This window comes from Mus pahari, chromosome 3 (assembly GCF_900095145.1).
Source record: "Mus pahari chromosome 3, PAHARI_EIJ_v1.1, whole genome shotgun sequence".
Lineage (NCBI taxonomy): Eukaryota > Metazoa > Chordata > Mammalia > Rodentia > Muridae > Mus > Mus pahari.
This window is the reverse complement of record NC_034592.1, coordinates 163,399,214-163,419,847: the sequence shown is the minus strand read 5'-3', so window position 1 is coordinate 163,419,847 and position 20,634 is coordinate 163,399,214. Positions and strand designations below refer to the sequence as shown.

Sequence of the window (20,634 nt, the reverse complement as noted above, 5' to 3'; positions counted from 1 at the left end):
AAAAAAAAAAAAAAACAAAAACAAAAAAAACAAACAAACAAAAAACCCCGAAACCCCCCAACCAATCAAAAACAAACAAACAAAAAAACTCTTCTATAAATTAAATTCTTATTGACTTCAACCTGTAAGTGTTCCTGTCAGATTTAAAAAAACAAAAAACACAGCACTTTTATATCTTGTCTTTCCCTCACTGCATTGTTCTTTATGATCCAGACCAACAGTCTTTCTACTTAATAGTGGAAAATTCCTTTGAGGGGGGCCTTTCTGCCTGGGTAGGCACTTCCTGTCGTCCAAATTACAGGATTAAAACAACCGCAGCTCTGCCCAGCCAGAGTGACTGAGAACCTGTCTCTTCTCATTTCCCCAAATTGAGTCTGTTTCCCGGCTGGCAGTGTTCTTCCTTCTGGTCCTTAGCAGCTGCTCTGTCTTCCTTGGAAGGAGGTCTCTGTTGGAAGAGATCCCCATGTACTGCTGACTGTGATAGCTGACCCTTGGAAAAAGGGTGACGGAGCTCCTGGGTGTAAATGCTATTATGTAACCATCAGGCTTGCTCAGACTATAAAGCTGGGCTTCGTAGAAGGGGCTTTGGATGGTGGCAACTGTTTGCACATACTCCTTGTGACTTCACTGAAGGGTTCTGACAGTCTGGCCACCACAGACCACGGAGGGAGCACAACATTCCCTGTACTTGGTTGGCATCTCTGAGACCTGAGTCCCAATCTCAGCTGGAGAGAAAAAGAATGGTAGGTTTCCATCCAGAAAGCACTGGCATTCCTCTGACCCATGTTGCTGTGTGTAGCTCTCTAGAGAGGTGATATGCTGGTGGGTCTCCATCATGAGTAGTCGCAATAACCATGGCTCATAGACCCTTCACCCTTGCAGGCTCTGAGACAGTGGATACAAAGATACAAGTTCAGAAAGGCCCAGGCAGAAAATATATTGGCCATAGCCTCTCGGATTTTTGCTTTTTCTCTTTTTAAGATTTATTTTAAGATACATTTCCAGGGCTGGTGAGATGGCTCAGTGGGTAAGAGCACCGACTGCTCTTCCAAAGGTCCCGAGTTCAAATCCCAGCAACCACATGGTGGCTCACAACCATCCGTAACAAGATCTGATGCCCTCTTCTGGAGTGTCTGAAGTCAGCTACAGTGTAATTACATATAATAAATAAATAAATTTAAAAAAAAATACATTTCCAATTTATTAAGATTATTTTTAACATATACTGGTGTTTTGCCTGCATTTATATCTGTATGAGGGTGCCAGATCCCCCTGCAACTGGAGTTACAGACAGTTGTGAGGTGCCATGTGGTTTTGGAGATTGAACCCAGGATCTCTGGAAGAACAGCCAATATATATATATATATATATATATATATATATATATATATGAACCATATATATGTATGAACCATATATAGATATATGAACCACATATAGATATATGAATCATATATGAACCATATATATGAACCATATATATATATATATATATATATATATATATATATGTGTGTGTGTGTGTGTGTGTGTGTGTGTGTGTGTGTGTAGTGTATGTATCCATGTATTTGTACGTACGCAGGGTTTCTCTGTGTAGCCATGGCTGTCCTGGAACTCACTCTGTAGACCAGGCTGGCCTCAAACTCAGAGATCCACCTGCCTCTGCCTACCAAATGCTGGGACTAAAGGCGAGCGCCACCACTGCCCGGCAGCTCTGAACTCTTGATACTCCTTCTGTCTAAGCCCCTGAGTTCTGGGATTATATGTGTGAGCCACTGTGCCTGGCTAAATATATTAATTTTAAAAAAGTGCTGGTGGTCCAAGTAGTGGGAGTGGGTGGGTAGGGGAGCAGAGGTGGGGGGAGGGTATAGGAAACTTTCGGGATAGCATTTGAAATGTAAATAAAGAAAATAATAATAATAATAAAAAAAAAGTGCTGGGGATGGGATCCAGGATATAATGCATTCAAAACAAGTTTTTGTTTGTTTGTTTTTTGTTTTCTTTTGTTTTTGTTTGTTTGTTTGTTTTTTTCGAGACAGGGTTTCTCTGTCCTGGAACTCATTTTGTAGACCAGACTGGCCTCGAACTCAGAAATCCACCTGCCTCTGCCTCCCAAGTGCTGGGATTAAAGGCGTGCGCCACCACCGCCCGGCCAAAACAAGTATTTTTACTACTAAGCTATGTCCCCAAATTATTGTTTTGAATAGGAAGGGATATATGAAGGAGGACTTCGAGGGCCGCGGGTATTAGCAAAATCTTTAAACTTCTCTTTGACATGGTAGGAGTCAATGTGATCTTGTGTTTTTTGTGGTCCAACGTCTCTGACTGTTGGGCATGATGAGCAACGTTATGTAGCTCAGTAATAACAGAACAGGGAGCCATCTTCACGGAGAGAGGAACAGACTGATATTGCAGGCAGGCTGTCAAGGAGGTGCTGAAGGGACAGCGCCCGGCTGAAAGATGACTCTGATGTGGGCTGCTACTGCTTCAGCCTGGACCAGAGCTCTCCCCAGCTGGAGCTGGGTTATCATGTGCATCTAAATTTTTCCACCACTCTTCTCTGGAATCTTGTTAATGCAGTCTTGGCAAATATGGCCTGAGCCTGTAAGCTTTCCCTATCTACTTTTAAGTAAAATGAAATTCCCGTTGCTTGCTTGACTCGGTATACACGACCCACTTTTCTGGATCTTGGGGAGGCCAGCTGAATGCTGGTAACCGAGCTGCTGACAGTGCATGGCCCACAGGTGTGCAAGACGTGGTATTAAAAAAAACATAAATGATTAATGAGCCAGCTTCCTGGGAAGACATCTTAAGCAGAGGAAGAAAGGAGTTACAAGTCACAATGAAGGAGTCACTTTCTAGAACCTTCTGAAATGTGGCAAAGCTGTTGGTACAAACAACATTGGTAGAGAGCAGAGATCTTGGGAACGCAGATATCTCTACACCAACTTTACTCCCCCATAAGCTCTCCCATTCTCCTCTCTCTCTCTCTCTCTCTCTCTCTCTCTCTGTGATAGATACTCTATAGTACCAGAAAGTTTGTGGGCTAATGGCTCATAACGACTTCAAGGGTGTGTCCCCATTTTCCCCCCAAAAGAGAAGATGAGTAAGTTTGTATCTGTTGGTGTTATGGAACTCTAGAGAGCCTTGACCCTCTGCCTTCCTTTCAGTGCCTCCTCTTGGAACACATTTCCTTCCTAGGGAACCAGAACCTTCTATCCCTCAGGACTCTGACTCACCCCCATCCCCAGACAGAATTCCTCTGTGTGCTCTGGCTGTCCTGGGACTCTCTCTGTAGACTTGGCTGGCCTCAATCTCACAGAAGTCTGCCTGCCTCTGCCTCCCAAGTGCTGGGATTAAAGGTTTGCACCACCACTGCCCAGTTGGGGCTCTGATTGCCCCAGGAGGATGGATAGAATGAGCTAGGCCCTTCCCAGTTGCCATCTATGATCTGTAAACACTTATTTAGTTATTTTAAAAATACTATTTTGAGATTTGTTTATTTTTACGTTATATTTAGTGGGTATGTTTTGCCTGCGTGTATGTATGAGTACCACAAGCTTGCAGTGCTCAAGAAGGCCACAAGAGGTCGTTGCATTCTCTGGACTGGAGTTAAGTTCCTAATGTCATATGGGTACTGGGAACCAAACCCAGGTCTTTTCAAAGAACGGTCAGTGCTTTTAACTACTGAGCTATCTCTCCAACCCTACTTATAAAACTTACAGTTCTTTTACAGAGACTTGAATGGAAGATGACCCAGAGGTGATGGTAAAGCCAGCCCGCGCAAGGGAGTGGGTAGCACTTCCCTCCCCCCACCCCACCCCCACACACTTTGTACCTCAAGGCCTCTTCTGACTGGGTGGGCCAGGATGGTGCCTCCTCCTTAACCATGTCCAGTTGGCCAGTAAGCCTGGAGGTGGGCAAGGATTCTGCTCTAAGCACTGCTCTGGCTACCCTTAGAGAGCCTGTAAAACTTCCCTGCACACCCAGAGGAAGTGCTGGGCCTTCCTCATGGCTGGCCCTCTTGATGCTAAGAGCCAAGATCCTGGTGGGCTGAATCTTTAACACCGAACTTAACAATGGCCAGGATCTTCCTCTCCCAAAGGTGTCCACTTGCCGACTCCAGGTCAACACAGGTGCTTTGCCCTTCTCAGAGGTGACAGCAGGGCTGGACTTCCCCTCAAGGATTACCGGGCTATGAGAGCAGGAAGGTTGTCCTTTGAGGTAGTACACCTGGACCAGCTCTCCCTGCCTGCCACTACAATGGCGTCGTAGGGGTTAAGGCAGGCGGGGCGGGGCGGCGGGAGGAGCCCTCGCGGAAGCGGGCCAGGCACCGAGGCGCGCGCGGAGCCGGGTGGCCGCAGCGTCCCCGCGCGCGGCCGGGCCAGGTAGGAACGCAGAGCCGCAGCCGCCTCGCCATGCGGCCGGACCGGAGGCCTGGGCTGGGGCCCGCGCCACCCCCTGCGCGCCGCCCCCGCTGAGCCCGCGCCCGATAGGGCGCCGCAGGCACCATGGTGCAGAAGTCGCGCAACGGTGGCGTGTACCCCGGCACCAGCGGGGAAAAGAAGCTCAAGGTGGGCTTCGTGGGGCTGGACCCCGGCGCGCCCGACTCCACTCGCGACGGCGCGCTACTCATCGCGGGCTCCGAGGCCCCCAAGCGCGGCAGCGTTTTGAGCAAGCCGCGGACGGGCGGCGCGGGAGCCGGGAAGCCCCCGAAGCGCAACGCCTTCTACCGCAAGCTGCAGAATTTCCTCTACAACGTGCTAGAGCGGCCCCGCGGCTGGGCGTTCATCTACCACGCCTACGTGTAAGTGGCCCGCGATGTGGTGAGCGGTGGGCCTGGCGAAACCCTGGCCCGGCCGCGGGTTGATTGCAGGCGCAGCTGCGGTGGACTGAGGGGCCCTGGTGTGCGTGTCCGCGCGCGCGCCTGGTTCGCGTCGTGGGCGTGGGGTTTGGGTCGTGGCACTGCAGTCTCGGGTTAAAGCAAAGGATAGGGATTGGAGAGTGACTTTGGAGATCATTCTGGAGTCAGGGACTGTTTTATTTTTTTGGGGGGGGAGAGGGTTACGGCCTCTAGGCTGGATTGTACCAGCCCTTCCCCCGCAGGACGGGATGTACTGGCGCCCCAGCCCCCCTCAGCCCGAGAGGCCCCTCCCCACGGCCCGCAGCGCGGAACAAAGGGCCGGCTAGGAGGGAGGGCGGCTCAGCTCTAGGTATGAACTCATTCGCCCCTCTGCATCCCCGTGGGTTCTCTCCGACATTCAAGTAGGGGCAGTACAGAAGATTGGCCTCTTCTCAGCCATCCTCCTAACCTCTTGCTACCTCTCTGAGCTTCCGGGTTGCAGAAATGGGGAGGGGACCTAACATCACATCACCTCAGCCCTGGCTGAGGGCAGTTGCCTGTACCCATCTCCGGAGGCCCACTCTTCTTGTTCTTTACACTCTAAGTAGTCCCTTTGCACCTGCTGATGATCTTGCTACACATTCTGGGCTTTAGATCCCTGAGAGAGGACTATTATCCCCCAGTACTGCCAGCTTTGGGCCTGGAAGGGGCTGCTCCTCTCCCCAAGTCTGGGACTCCTTCTGGGGCAGAGCTAGGGAGAGTCGAACCTGTTTCACACGTACACATGTGTGTGTGTGTGTGTGTGTGTGTGTGTGTGGTACGTTAGTATGCATAACCTCCCCGTGCAAGGACGCTGGCTCTCCTATTCCAGTAGAACCAGGGACAGAGGAGGAGCACTAAGACTCGGCCATTTTGTATGGGAAGCATCATTTGGGGATGGGAGTGAGACCCATGTTCAGGAAAAGTCTCTATCGAGGTGCCCACCTGTCCTGGCCTTGGCAGGATATGTGTCCCATGAGTGGGCCTGGGAGTATTCTGCATGTGATGAGAACAGGTTTGGGGACAAGGAAAGGTCCATAGAGGGAAATTCCTGGATGCCTGCAGAATGATGTCCTGGGGTCGTCACAACCTATGAGTAGTGTGTGTGTGTGTGTGTGTGTGTGTGTGTGTGTGTACGCACTCCTGTGGATAGTCCTGAAATTCTCCAAGGCAAAGGTTTCACCAATAAGGCTGTCCAAGGGGAGCAGCCTGTAGTGTCAGCCCCTACCTCCTCCAGAAAGGTAAATTTGAGTTTCCCTTGCCCAGGGTCCCCTGTTTTTCTTTACTCCAAGGAAGAGTCAATGTGTCCCTAATGGTCCTTCTGCTGTAACCACCACCTCCTTGTCTGTCTTGGGGCCCAAACATTTCTACTTTGGCTGGCTGTAGACATCCAGCCAGGTCCTGGCCTGAGGTGACTCCTGGGACACAGACAGGATGGAATCCTGTGTCCACAGGGCTGGGTGTGTGTGCCCAGACTGGCAGCATTATCTAGGAACCTTTGGGGGGAAGGGTCTGTAGCCTCTATGGTGCCCTGTTCTATCCCTAAGTCTGACTGGTCGGTTTCTCTGTTTCTGCTGCCTACATCCTGTTCCCTAAAAGTAGAAGCATCTGGAGCCCAAAAGTCCAGTGTGGGAGGTCCTTGCTTTATTGGATCTGTGTCCCCTCCCCATCTACATTACCCACCATAGAACCACTCCTGCCCCCTGCAGTGTCCCAGACTTTAGGGTTTAGACCATGAAGACATACCACTTGCTGCAAGTTCCTTGGCTTCTATACTTTGTGGCTGGATCTTTCAGGGAGATGTCTTGGGATTAGGGGCAGGAGGGAGAGCACTGAAGAAGGACAGAGTCTCTGGTTGCTAACTCAGGGCCAGACACAATGTCTAGACCCAGAACCCCTTTCATCAGTAAGGTGGTAACAGCCACTCCTGGCTTCCTGGACTTTGTGAAGACCAACTGATATCTTCCAGGATGCCTATTGATTCCATTGTGAAAGGTGACACATCTCCGATGTCTTTGTCGCTCATGACCCATGCCCCTAGTTTCCAGGCATGGAATCCTCCACATCGATTTTTGTCTAATTTAGGAAGTCCACTAGCCTGAGATTCCTGACCATGTGGCAAACCCTTGTGTGGACTACTGATCTGCATGGACTGGGCTATGCTGTGTGTTAGGCAGTGTTTGGTTTGTTCATTAGTTAGCAAGGATGACACAGCCCCTCCTGAGGCCAGGTAGCTGGTGGGGAACAGATCCAAGGCCCATAGAAGTGAGTTTCTCATTTAAGGAGTATTGGATTTTCCTGGGTCACTTTCCTTCTTCCTTTGGCCACCAAAGCCTGGTCTGTGAGATGTCCAGACATACCAGCCTCTTGGCCAGTCCTGCTGGGTCTCTGAAGGTTAGCCACTGCCCAGAGTCAGGAGGTGTCCACTCTTGGTTCGGACCTTGGTAGGCAAGGTCAGACTCACTGGCCACAGGGCTCTTTAGTTTGTCTCTTACAAGGCAATGCCATTATGGACTGCTTGTGAGAGATGTTTTCAGAAATATCTCTACACTCAACCTGGAGGTCACCCAGGCAGAGCCATTTGAACTACCCAGTTCCCCCTGCTCCCAAAAGGGTGGGCCACAGGGAAGACAAGATTCTAGGTAGCAGTGGGAGTACTATGGGGGCCTTAGAGGAGTCATGTTCATCTGATGTGCTAAGAGCCGAGTGGGAGCTCCAAGTAGCTCAGGGACTTAGGGAGAGGTTGCCGGGTTATGATGCCCCTATCACATGCTAGACTTACTGCCTGCTGGCCAGAGGAGCATGATGGGGAAGCTGAGGCTGAAAAGGTCTTCCTGTATAAGCTGAGAGGCAGCCTGCCTTAGAGCTGAGAGCTGAGAGTGTGGACAGCTTGTTCTTCCAACATCCAGGCCAGTGGACATCTAGAAAGGCATGGCATTTGAAAGAACTAAATGGGAAACCAAGTCGTGGGGGGCTGTACTTTGGGTTCTGGGTTTTCCCATAGCTCAGCTCTTTGGGCTGATCACCAAGGCTCCTCTGTCCACAATGTACAGGTATCCCCATAGAGACCTTAGGAGCCCCAGAACCACTGCCATAGGCTGTCCAGCCAGGTGTCACCTCCCATTTCACAGAAAAAGTAGCATCCAGGACCATGTCCTTGTTCAAGGCTCTTTGGGTGCTTTGGACCCAGATAGGCTTCCTTCCCCCACAAGAATGGTGTCTAGGCTGCTCTGCAGCTCCTTCTCATCCTCCTTAACTGCTTTTAGCTCTGAGGATGGTAAGGACTATGGAAGTTGGAGTAGGTGGATCATTTGAGGAGTAGTTCTGATCCTCATCTGAGGCAGACAGGAGAGGTGGTCACTTGGAGTACCCAGGTCTGGTCTCTGACTTATGGTATGTGGCAGTGATCAGAAGAAGAATCCCAATCACTAGGTGGTGTCGTGTGCCCAGCTTCTCTCAAGTAGCAGGCCTTTCTGTAGCCTCATTGATCGAGAATCAGAGAATCTTATGGAATTTTCCCAAAAGATGGAAATACCTCAGAGAGTTGTGGGTTTCCAGGGAAACCTGTGTTTCTCATGGGGCCTGGGTTTGCCCACCTTCCCAGGCCTGCTCAGTTTCTAACCCTCACTGATATCTTAAAGGGCACTGGAGAGAAAGAACAATTGCAGTCTCTTGGCTCTGGTTATGTGTAAATCTTTAAGCATCCTTGTATCTGTAAAGAAATGATGGATTAGCAACTAGATGGCGAGCGTTCTGGGCAGGGTTGCAGATGAGAGCAGAGAAATCTCATTTTTATGGATACCAACATGAGTTGGACATGTAAAGCCATCTATATGGAGACTTAGAAGGACACACACCATATCACCAGCCCAGAGAACTTTGACATGGAGACTACTAGGTGCTGGGAATGCTCCCAGATGCTGGCCTTGATTCTGAAATGACTTGAATCTGGAGTGCTTCCGAGGAGCCAGTGACAGTGTCTGACAGTACAGTTGGAGCCCAGTGGTGGGGCCTTTAGTGTCTTCCAATGAGCATATTATACAGGATTTTGTAAATACTCATGATCTTGGATGTTCTAGGGTGTCCTGGGTGAGGTTTTCTGACCCCCTGTTGATGAGAATGTTGTGATGTCCACCACACTACCTACTGTGAACAGTGAATCCACTACTCATTGTAGGGTTGAATCTAGGGAAATGGGTGAGTCCCTAGGACTAAGGGCTCCTTGGAGTACTCTGTGGAGGATACTAACAGCTGTATTTGAGCATATGCATCCTGAATTGACACATAAAAGGATGGGGAAGGGATGTGGTGTGTGCTCTGAACCATCTGTGCATCCCTGCTGTTGGATGGAAGGGTTGGTCCTGGCCCTGATCCTGGTCATGTCCTTTAAAGGCTGAAGTGACATTAGAGGGCCCCATTTTGAGAGGAGAGCGAGCTCTGATCTGGCAGCTGCTGTCCCCTGGTGAGCCAAAGTTGATAAAGAGCAATGCTTCTTTTCAGGGACCTTGGTGTGTGCCCCATTTCTTGTTACAAATAGTGCTGAGCTGGGCCTTGCTGGCCCCTGCCTTTATTCCCAGCACTTGGGAGGTAGAAGCAGGCAGATCTTTATGAGTTTGAGGCCAGCCTGGTCTACAGGGTGAGTTCCGGGACTGTCAGAGCTACACAGAGAAACCCTGTCTCGAAAAAACAAAAATAAAACCAACCAACCAACCAAACAAAAACCAACTATACCAAATATGCTGAATAAAAGCAGACTGTCTTACCATGTAATTACCTATGCATCCTCCACCCACCAAGTATGCACCTTTGCGCTATAGCTGCTGGGGTGGGGTTGGCAGGGGACTCTTGTTACTTCTCAGGGGTGAAAGATGGCAGGGTTTGGGACTAAGGGCTCTGGATGGCCCTGCTTCCATTGATCAGCTCCAGAACCAGTTTCCAGACTCCAGTTTCCTTGTTCATAATATGTGAGTGACGATCCTGGCTGGGTGTGGATTTGAGTCACTAGACACAAAGATTTGTAAGTGCTGATGTTCACTGGCTTGTGATGCCTGAGGTTTTGCAGAGTAAAAAGTTATCCAGTGGGATGTGGAAGTCTTGGGACTATGGCTGGCCCAGCTGTAGACAGTGTCTCTTAACCTCCGGTTCATCAGCCAATCCTTAGACAAAGCCTCAGATTCCAGTCTGTACCTTGATCTTGGCAAGATGATTTGGGCCACTGTTTAACAGGAGGCACAGGTTTAGAACGTTTAGACATGAGTTATGAGTGTCAGAAGCTTGCCAGTGGGCCAGCTCCAAGAGGGCCAGCCGTTCTCCTAGAACCGTGAGACTTTGTGTTGATTAAGATGTCTTCCTCCGTGGAACTGAATAGCATGCGTGACAGCACCCTAAAGGTTGGGTGTTGAGGAGAGGAATGATTTTGGATGGAAAAATATAGTGTGCAGGTTTTTGCCAGTAAGCCCCTCAGGCTGCAGGGGAACTGCTGAGCAAGCCCTGTAGACATCTGGTTTCTACCCAGACGTGGATGAGTTAGTTGGCTTGGCTGAGCCCCCTTCACAGTGAGCACTGTCCTCTGCGTGTGGATGCCTGCCAAGCACGGCCCTTTCCCTTTCATGCCTGGAACTGGGCTTTGCTTTCCGACAACAATTTGCTGACAGCTCCAGGAGCTTCTTCAAACAGCGCCTCACTCACAGTGACGCACCAGGCACCAAGCCGTCATTTGGAGGAGGAAACCCAGTAGCATCTGTCCAACTGCCTAACAACAGCAGAAGCAGTTTATCTGATTTGAGATGAAGTGCAGGGTGGTGATGGTGGTGAGTCGACCTGTGACTGTCCCCAAAGATCAGTTTGACAGTGACTCATAGTTGCCATGTGCCTGCCCAGCCTGTTCAGCTAGGCCTCCCACTGGGGTCTCTGTATGAAGTGAACTCCTATTTCTGTTTTCTTGCTGACATTTTTTTTTTTATAGTTCTCAGAACCCCAGGTGTGTCCTATAAGCTGTGCACAGATGCTGTACTTCATGTCCATGCTCCCAGGGCTAGGTCTTTCGAACAACTGTCTAGTGTGGAAATCTGCTTAGGATTACTGCCTTGTGCAGGACAGAGGGCAACAGGAGTCCTCCCGGCATCTGCATGTTCTCTTTTTTATTGTATGTGTGCAGGTTTATGTGTGCATGTGTATAGAGGCCAAAGGTCAACCCTTATTTGTTGTCAACCAGGAGCTATGTCCATCTTGCTTTTAGAGACAAGGTCTCTTACTTGAATTTTGCTAGGTTGCCTCCTCAGCGCTGGGATAACAAAAGTGTACGTCATGCCTGGCTTTTTAAATACAAGTACCAGGGGTCAAACTCAGGTCCTCATGTGTGTCAAGGACTTTACCAACTGAGCTGCCTCCCAGTCCCAATTTCATTCTTTCATTCATTAAAGGGAAGCTCTGAGAGTGTTCCCCAATCATCCATCCCCGTCCATCTTCAGTGAGCTAAAGGATTTGGCTGCTGGGGCCATCAGAGCCTTTGTGGAGGAAAAGAGGATTCTGGGACAGTGGCTTCTCTGCATGGAAAAAGGAGGCCAGATGTGTACCAGACACACCCTCTGTTGTCTTTGGGCTCAGCTGGGTGTCCAGCTGGGACAGAATTAGGTCTTCCATTTCTTTTCTGATATTGGGAATAATTTTGTGAACGCCCACCTGGGCTGTTATTCTAGAATGTTCTAGTGGGGGTTGCTTGAAGATAGCATAGATTCCTTGATGATCTCTTAGGTGTCAGCAACTTCCACAGAATCACTTGGGGTGACATCCACAACCTCCACTTGAGATGGCATCCCCTGAGATCCCTCCTTTCCCCTAAGTAGAGGGGCTGTCCTTGCTCCAGGTTCTGCCTGGTCTCTGGCCCCTTCCATCTGAGAGCCACCGGCTTTGTCCTGTGCTGGGGACTTTGTAGGGCTGGTGCCACCTTTCTGCTTTGACTTGGAAAGACACTGGCTGGGGAGTACGAGGCAGGGGACAACTTCTTCAGGGGCCCCAGTTTTGGGAAGCAAGGTAGAAATAAAACATTTTTGGGACGCCCATACAGAAGAAGCTGTGTTGAAGGACGGTGCTGTGAGTGTGGGGGGCTCTGATGTAACGGTGATGAGCGATAGCTGGAGGAAACACATCAGGGGCCTCTGGAGCACCAGGGTCGATGGGAGACTATTTGGATGCTTCATTAATTTTTGTTTGTTTATTTTTTGAGAATTTTATACATAGATACCAGGTGTCCTGGTCATATTCATCCCTATTCCCCGTTTCCCTCCTCAACTGTCTTCTCTATTTCATGTCATCTCTTTTTATTTTGTCTTTAATTTTTAGATTTATTTTTACCTTATTTTATGAAAAGGTCTTACCATGTAACCCTGACTTGCCTAGAACTGGATATGTACACCAGGTTGATCTCAAACTCACAGACATCTGCCTGCCTGTACCTCCCCAGTGGTGGACACCACCACAACTGGCTTTTTTTAAAAATTATTTTTATTTTTTAGAACCCACTGAATCCAATTAGTATGGCCTTTAACACATGGGTATGGAGTTATCCACCAGGGCATGGACAACCTACCAGTTCTCACATTCCAAAGACAAGTGACTCTGCATCCATCAGCAGCCATCAACTGACAGTAGGTCCTCAGCTGTGGGTGGGACCTTGGGAGCCTCTCCTTCCTCTGTGTTGGAATTATTAACTGACTTGATCTTGTTTATGTGTTGTGAGTTCATGTGTGCGGCAGCTACGTCATGTCGGAAAAACCTGGTGACATATGAGGTGATTTGCCACACAGTGATTCCCCAGGCTGGCCTTCTTCTCTCTGGTCAGTTGTGACTCCTGGCTTCTCTCTCCTTGAGATGTTATTATGCTCATTCCTGGGGTGCATTGTAGGCCACCACGGAATCTATAATGGCCATACACTTGCCACCTGCACCTCGCTGTTCTGATGTTTTCCTCTGCTGGGTGTGGGGGAGATGCCCAGGCCCCACTTTCAGGCCCACTGCTGGGAGCACGTGGGGGGGAAGGGTTCCTTGATGATGGAAATGAAGGACGTATCTGAGATCTGACCACTGCTAGCATTGCTGCTGTGAGGTTCCCAGATGTCTTAACAAACACCTCTGAGCAGTAGGAGATCTTGCAAGAAGCTTTTTAACTACTGCAAAAATGCCCTCATTCAGAACATTATTTCTCCTCAGGCTAGATACACAGATATCGCTGCTTGCTGTTCATTACCTTTGTAGAAAGCCTCTGGTGGGAGAAAGCATGTAGAGCAAGGGTCTGGGACCATGCCTGCCACCCCTCCTATTCAGGTGGCCAGCAGAGAAGAAGGCCTGCTATTCTTGAGGAGGAGGAGGTGGGAGTTTCTGTATTCCTGGAATTGGGAAGGGACAAGAGAAGGAGGGGTGGCCTCTGTGGTGCTGACCGTGGTCCTGGACCCAAGTGCACAGCGGTATTTGCTTGTGAGCAGAAAAGCTCCGCGGTGTGATTGCTGCTCCCGCCTTCTCACAAGAGGAGGCTTGGGTTACCTTTGTTAGCCTTGGAAGGGGCAAGAGCTTGGGGAGTTATTTCTAGAGGGTCCTAGGGATTGTAGGACAAAGACACAGGTAGGTTTCCTTCTTCCTGGGTCAGCATAGAAACAAACAAACAAACAAACAAAAAAACCTTCTCCATGATGGTGCTCCGTGACACCTTGTTAAATTACCCAAGTGCTGAATTCTAGCATGCAGAAGGAAATTGCGTGGGCAGACAGCTCTGCAGGCTCTGGTATGGCCAGCTTGCTTTGTCTCTTACAGAAGCACTTGGTTATGGATAGTGTTTCTTTTTATTACATGCCCAATGCAGGAAATTGGGGAAATGCTGGAAAACAAGAGGTGTGTTTGTGCCTTCTGCTGATTTCCATAACTCTGTTTTTTTGGTCTGGTTTCTCTCCTGAGTTCGTGGCACACTGGGATTTTCTTACATATCAGCTGTTCTGTGATGTGTTTTCTCCCACGAACCATTGGAACTCCATCTAGTTCACATGGGAACACTCAGTTTAGGATAATATCTGAGTCAGTATCCTGTATGCCTGTATGTCCACACATACCTCTGTTCACAGGAACGTCCTGTTCAGGAGGGCCATTTCTGTAGGATGTACTTCTGATTGTGGCCTTGTCTCATGTTATGTTCATCCAGATCATTAGGAAAGCTGGTGAATAGCAAGGGTAGCCCAGGAGAAGATCATATCAGGAAAAGGTCCTGTTTGAGGGGTGAGCTCTCCATCATAGGCTGTGCACGGCTGGGAGAGAGTATTTAGAAATGACCAGGAATTAATACTGTGAGCTTTGGGGCCAGCCCAGGAGCACAGCTTGGGCAGGAGGCATGGGCATGCCTGTCCATTAAATGTGGGATAGTGGGTGGGGAGGCCTGTGAGCTACTCTGTCAGGAGATCCATTGTTGGGGTACTCTGAGCACCTGATGGGCCTCCTGAACCATGAAAGAAAATGGAGATTCATACTCAGGAGGGGAGAGGTTCCATGGTGAGCTTTCATCTCAGCAGTTAGGGGGAAGTCCTTATTTTCTTTGCTTTCCTTTTTTTTTTTTTTAAGTGTTTCTTTTACTAGGGCTCCTATATATTAGCTTTCAAAGCTGCAAGGTGGGGCCTATAGGGGGAGGAGGCCAGGTTAAGTCCAGGAATATCTGTGTTGGAGGTTGTGTACCAGGTAACAGCAGAGGAGGGAGGGGACGTACTAACCATGGACAGCATCATCTCAATGGTGGAAGAGGGCATGTCCTGGAAGGGATGGTACCCAGCCCACAGTTGTTGAGGACTTTTCATGAGCTGGAAACACTGTATCTATACTCAAGCCTTCCCAGAGAGACTGAGCTGGTCTTGCCCCACAGGCCTCAGAGAACACCCTTCATCTTTGTCTCCATTTTCTCAGCATGACCCCATGGACCCAGTGCTCATGGGCTGGAGAGTCTCTGTGTACAGTGTATGCAGGCTGTCTTGCGAAGACACCCCAAGGCACAGAGGAAGCATTGCTTAGAGTATAGATGTAACGACTCTGGAGAGATAGTTTACTCTGCCAGAGAGGTGCTTGCCATTCTCCCAGCATAGCCCTAGCTGTTTGGAGTAAATAAATTAATGGTAGTTTTTACAAGTACCCTGTAGTCAACAGTACTCTGTAGCATCGAGGACGCCTGTCTCTATGGGCAGTTCTCCACAGGGCCCCTTTCCAGTTTCTGGTCCTCACTGATATCTTCCTGTCTGTGATAGATTTGTTCTTGATATTCCCTACAAAGGGATCATGGTGTTCCCTGTGTTTGATGCTTTTCCCTGCGTGTGATTCCTCCGGGTGCCTGAGCTGTAGGGTGGTGCAGCTTCACTTCTTCCTGTATGTCTCTGGGGTCCAGTTTTTCTGTCCTCCTGTCTGTTGATGAATATGTGGGTTATTTGTGTCATTAAGCTCTACAACCCCAGCTACCACAAGGTGGGTGCTAATTTCTGTCACGCACACGTGATTTTTATGGGGACCCAGCCTTGTCTATGGTCAGCTGTCTTTTGTTCTATGCCAGGTTTGAGGTAGCCAGGCTCTTGGGGAACTCCCTATCTCGTCTGTTTTCAGACCTACATAAGGCTCACCATACTGATTTCCTTCTGTCCTGGCTTTCTCAGCCATTCTGTGAACATCCCAAGGAACCCTCGAGTGATACTAGAACTGACATAAGCAAGCAGTCTATAGCTGAGTCCAGTTTAGTCATGTCAGGATCCTACAGTCGGGACATACGTCCTATGTACAGGTGTGGGATGGCCTCCTGGGCATTGGAGAGGGCAGAGCAGATAAGGCTGTGTCCTCAGTGAAAGTGAGCATGCCTGAGGGAGGAGAGTCTGAAGAAGAGATGGCCTTGGGTTGTGTGTGTAGAAGGAGGCTCTACTACCAGGCATCAAAAGGAGGCGACTAAAGCCCCGAGGAATGGAGGTGTTGTGGCGAGGCCGAGAAAGAGCAGAAAAGGAACAAGAAGAAAAGTTAGGTACACCAGGTATGGCCAGGATCTTAAGGCACTGGGGCCAGCATAGAACTGTGAGCAGGGCAGGTGTAAGCTGACTGCCGTTTCCACCACAGCTCTCTGTCTGCTCCTGGGACTGAGATGGGACAGGTCTCCTATGGTCTCAGTGGGATGCACAGTTGACTGAAATGGGGCATAATGAAGAAGGGAAGGGCTGGGATAAACTTTTGGGAGATAGTAAAGGATGCTAGGTTGGGGGCTCCGAGCTTGCAGTATAGCTGCCTTCTTAGATGATTCAACAGGCAGGGATGTAGTGTAGGCCTGGCGTGGCCTGGGACAGTTCTACCTGATGTAGACTGGGCTCTGTCCAGCACCCACGATGACTAATGGAATAAATTAACCTCATGGAGCTTCAGTCTCCAGAGAGCTTAAGTAGGAGGTGCCAGGTCATGAGGTGGTGCCCGGGAAGGGCTCTCCCTGTGCTGAGCTGGCGGGTTCCTGCCCAGCTGAGCCCTGTACGGTCTCAACTTAGACACCTGTGCCTGTAGCAGATATCTAGCCTTTCTGGGGGATGCCTCATAGTGTCTATAGCAGCTATTTAGGCTGTGGGTCCTTGTGAGTCTTGGGCTTCTGATGGAGTGAATAGCTAGATGGCATTGTGTGGGGATAGGTCAGATAGAGTAGAAACTCCAGACTTCTCTAGCACCCTCCATCCTTGAGATAACCTTTGTTGGCCATCCTGTGACCAATTGTCAGTGTGGGTGAGAGGTCCCTTGAGAATACCTCCTGTCTGTGGTGTTTGGAGATGGAGACAAGATGGGGGCTATTGGAGGCCATCTGGGGAGGCCTGAAATGCTGAATCAGCACCCGAGTGTCTCCAAGGACTTGGGGCTTCCTTAGCCATGGTCTGTCAGGGTCTGAGGCATTTTCTGAGCATCTGGTGTGTACTAGGCCTTGTCTGTCTCCCCTGAGTCACTTTCTCTTACATGCCCAGGGCCTTATGGGTGGTACTTGGTTGGGGACAGGCCAAAACTGCCCCAGGGTGAGTGGACTCATTCCAGCTGAGAGGTCCTTAGATGGCATGTAGCTTCTGTTCTGTCTAGGCCCAGGGGATGTACAACTGTGTGTGATTTTTTTTTTTATTAGAAGCAGCCATCAGCAGCCCAGCTCTGCTTCACTCCTGACATTGAAGGAGGCAGTAGGTCCTGGCAGCAGAGCAGTTTATTAGAGGGAGAAATTAGATTCCAGGTTACAGCGCTGGCTGTGTCTAATGGACGAGGCGGCAGTAGGTCCTTGGGGAGCCATGTGTGATCTTAACCAGAGGGGATGTATATGGAGAGGACCTTGCTATAGGTCCTCTCTTCAGGCTTGACTGTAATCCAGGCCCCAAACTGGAAAGGCCCAGCATTATAGGAGTGGGGTTATGCTGGTTGGGCAGGTTTCTGCAGGGGATCCAGTGTGGACATACAATATCCTCCTGTGGACAGGGTTCCTCACAAGGTGGCTTTGCCTGCTCTAGCTGGATCCCGTGTGGGCCATGCAAGTGGCCTGGAGCCCCTCTTTTTCTCATTTGTAAGTGGGGGCAGGAGCAGTTGCCTGCCTTTAGGGTCACCACACCCCTGGCATAAATTATACGTAAAGGCAAGTAGAGACCTTCAGCCCATGGAACCAGGTTTCAATAGTCTAAGAATCGTGAGCAGGATGGGATCTTTACCTAGCTTCCTTTACCTGTTATGATGCTAGAATTTTTATTGTTGTTGTTGTTGTTACTAAACATGCATTGATTCAGTGAACCTTGGCTTGCTCAAGTCAGCCTTTGGGTCAGGAGCCAGGCAGGAGTGTGTTCCCAGGGTCTGACGGTGAGACAGCTGGTGTGTGAAGCAGGATTGGAAGGGGATGGCAGTGCCTTTTTTGTTTTGTTTTGTTTTTCCAGAAGACAAAGATTCCCTGTTATAAGACTGAGGGGGCAGGAGGAAGAAAGAGGCAGAAGGAAAGGAACATCTCCTTGGTGTGGCAGTCTTCCTGGCATACACAAGGTACATGCCCACCCAAACCTGTGCCCTTTACATCTCAACACATGCTGGCACCAGCTGACCGTTATGGGGTGCTTCTGGGCCTGACTGAGGGCCCTCTGACCCTGCATCCTTGCCCCCCAACCTTTTGCTCCCTGTCTATATCCTTTTTTTGTACCCAGGCCCTGGTTCAAGTGATCTTCCTTTGCCTAGAGTTGAGAGTTCCCTCCCATGAAGTCCCACTTGCAGCTAGATGAAGAGAGCAGAGCTCTAAATCTCCCTGTAGCATCTTGCGATTTGGGTCTGGATGTGCTTCTAGATACAGAAACAGTTCCTAGCAAGCTCCATCTCTAGGAGACTGTCCCCATGCCAGGGTGGGTTGCTAAGGACTGCCTGAGGTCCCTGCCTTGCTCCTCTCTGGCTCTTGGAATCTGGGGCTGGGGACCAGCTGCTTGTGATTCTGGTCTCCTTGGCAACTGCTGCCAGGGAAGCCTCCTGAAGTTGAATCTATTATCATAATTAGCCCCGAAACCCCTTGTAATTCTGGGCTGCAGAAAAACCAACCATATCTTTGCTGCAGACCTCTTGTCCTTTCTGAGCCTACAGGCTTGGCATCAGCTGGGATGGAGACTGTGAGAAAGGCCTCTTCTCATCCATGGCTTCAAGGCTCCTTGGTTTGTGGGTGCTTTGGGAGATGTGGCCAAGCCCAAGAGCTGAGGATATCTCATGGCCTGGGGCCCCTAAAACTGCTTCTCCTACATCCCCCAGTTCCATCTGGTTAAGAAAAATGCTGAGTTCCAAGTATGAATATTTTGTTACGGGGCGATTCCTCTGATGGCCAGGCCTGTCCCAGTGGATGGTTCCAGGCTCCTCCGAACACTGCTGGCCACGCTGGATGAATATTCCCAGAGTTTCTATCTCTCCAGAAGGGAAGAAGGTGATTCTTGGCTCCCTGTTGCAATCGCCGTGAGCGTCAAGGAACGCAACACACAGCATGGCAGGACAGGAAGTGAGGGGGTTGGCACTCCTAGGACAGTTTTCGCCTGTGACTGAGTGACCACTGACACATGATGGCTCAGCCTGGAGGAGGCTAGCTTTGAGAAGGGGACAGATCTGAGAGTGACCTCCTGTTCTCCTGTTGTTATTTGTCCCTTATGCTGGGGCTCGAGGCTGCAAGCCTGTGAAATGTCCACCTCATGGAGGCTAGATGCTAGGGGAGCATGCTGTACACCTCCTGAGGATACATGGTAGGAAGTGACAGAGTCCCGCCAGCCTTCTAAAGCCCCAGTGGCCCCTCCTCATCTCTAAAGTGGACGTGAATATGGGATGGTCTAGAAGGACAGTTGCCAGTCACTGAGGTGCTTACAGATGGCCAGACTGTTGTTGTTTTGGGCCTGGAGGTGTGGCAAGTCTAAGCCGGCTCTCCTTGGAGGCCTCCTGCCTGGGGAGGAGCCTGGTCACACAGCCTGAGGAGCTCCTTCCTGTCTCTCTCTGAGCTTCCAGGAGCAGCGTGGGCGCTACTCTTCCTGCGTGTCCCTTGCAGCCTCCCCTGCACCAGTCTTCCTGGAGGGGGCCATCTGCTCTGTCTGTTCTGAAAACTTAAAAAACAAACCGTGGAACGGAGGAGCCATGGCGGCACTTTCTGGAAGCTGCTGGAGTAGCAGTGCTCCAGAATGGCTTTCCTCTGTACCATGGATGATACACAACCTGCTGGCTATGGGAGAGTGTTCTGGGGAACAAGGTTCCTATTCCCTCACTGGTCTTGTATATCCAGGAAATCGTGGCCACATTCAAAAGTGCCCCCAGAATGTTCTGAGATGCTTGATCAGAGACCCTTTATTTGGTGTGTGTGCATATGCATGTGTTTTCAGGCAGGCATGCACGTATGTGTCAAGTTGATTTCTCCTTCCATCATGTGAATCTCAGGGATTGAACTCAGGTCATCCTGTTTGGTCAGTAGCAAACTCCTTTTCCTGATGATGAACTATCTCATTTGAGGCTCAGCTTCAGTGTTTTTAACATAAAGGAATACATTGTAGCGTGGTGGGCTGGATTTTCTGGACTAACTGTGGATACTCTTATTTTTGATGTCTATCCTTGTAATTCTGTCCCTGACCCTGAATTCTATTTTGCCCAGGCCCAGCACATGCTCACTCTTAACCAAACCTTTTTTTTTTTTCTGTTAAAAACAAAACAAAACAAAACAAACAAACAAAAAACAGAACAGAACAGAACAAAAACCCACCTTCCCAGCTTCTCCAAGCCTGTTCCTCCTGACTCAGCAGGATCTGGCCCAGGAAACCTCTTTGGGGAAGCTTCCTCTGGGCTTCTACCTTGCCTTGTGAGTTAAGCTGGTCCTGGCATATTTTCTGCTATAGGAACCTTCATATGTTTCTCATGGTTTTCATCACCAATCCAGGGTCCTTATCAGAGCATGGGAATCCCCCACCCTCCTTTCCATTCCTTCCTTGATGACCAAGTTGGGAGAAGATACCCCAAGCAGTCAGAATCAGTGCTAGAAGACGAACGAGATGTCTGGACTTTGTTTCCTCTCTTCTCTCTCTCTCCTGTTTTTTTTTTTTTTTTTGTTTTTTTATTTATTTATATGAGCATTTGTTTGCTTGCTGTGCACAGGGGCCAGAAGAAATTAATTGCAGTTTTGAAATGTAACCGTGGCTTTGTGCTGTTCTGATTGTGCCAGCAGCCGGTCACTGCTGCCACTGCCTCTGTTCAGGAGC

The 20,634-nt window shown here is 49.6% G+C and overlaps 1 protein-coding gene across 18 annotated transcripts in view; it reads left to right on the top strand.

The window, feature by feature from the left end:
- The first annotated feature begins 4,317 nt into the window (after positions 1–4,317).
- Positions 4,318–20,634, top strand: part of Kcnq2 (potassium voltage-gated channel subfamily Q member 2) — a 60,036-nt gene continuing 43,719 nt past the window's right edge. For 11 of the 18 annotated variants that reach the window (XM_021194305.2, XM_029535857.1, XM_029535853.1 and 8 more), the window contains exon 1: positions 4,329–4,807. In XM_021194305.2, coding sequence (XP_021049964.1) covers positions 4,512–4,807 — 296 coding nt within the window. In that variant the 5' untranslated portion in view covers positions 4,329–4,511. Of the gene's footprint in view, positions 4,808–20,634 lie in introns of all 18 variants that reach the window. The other 7 variants (XM_021194306.2, XM_021194304.2, XM_021194298.2 and 4 more) reach the window with 1 other exon arrangement.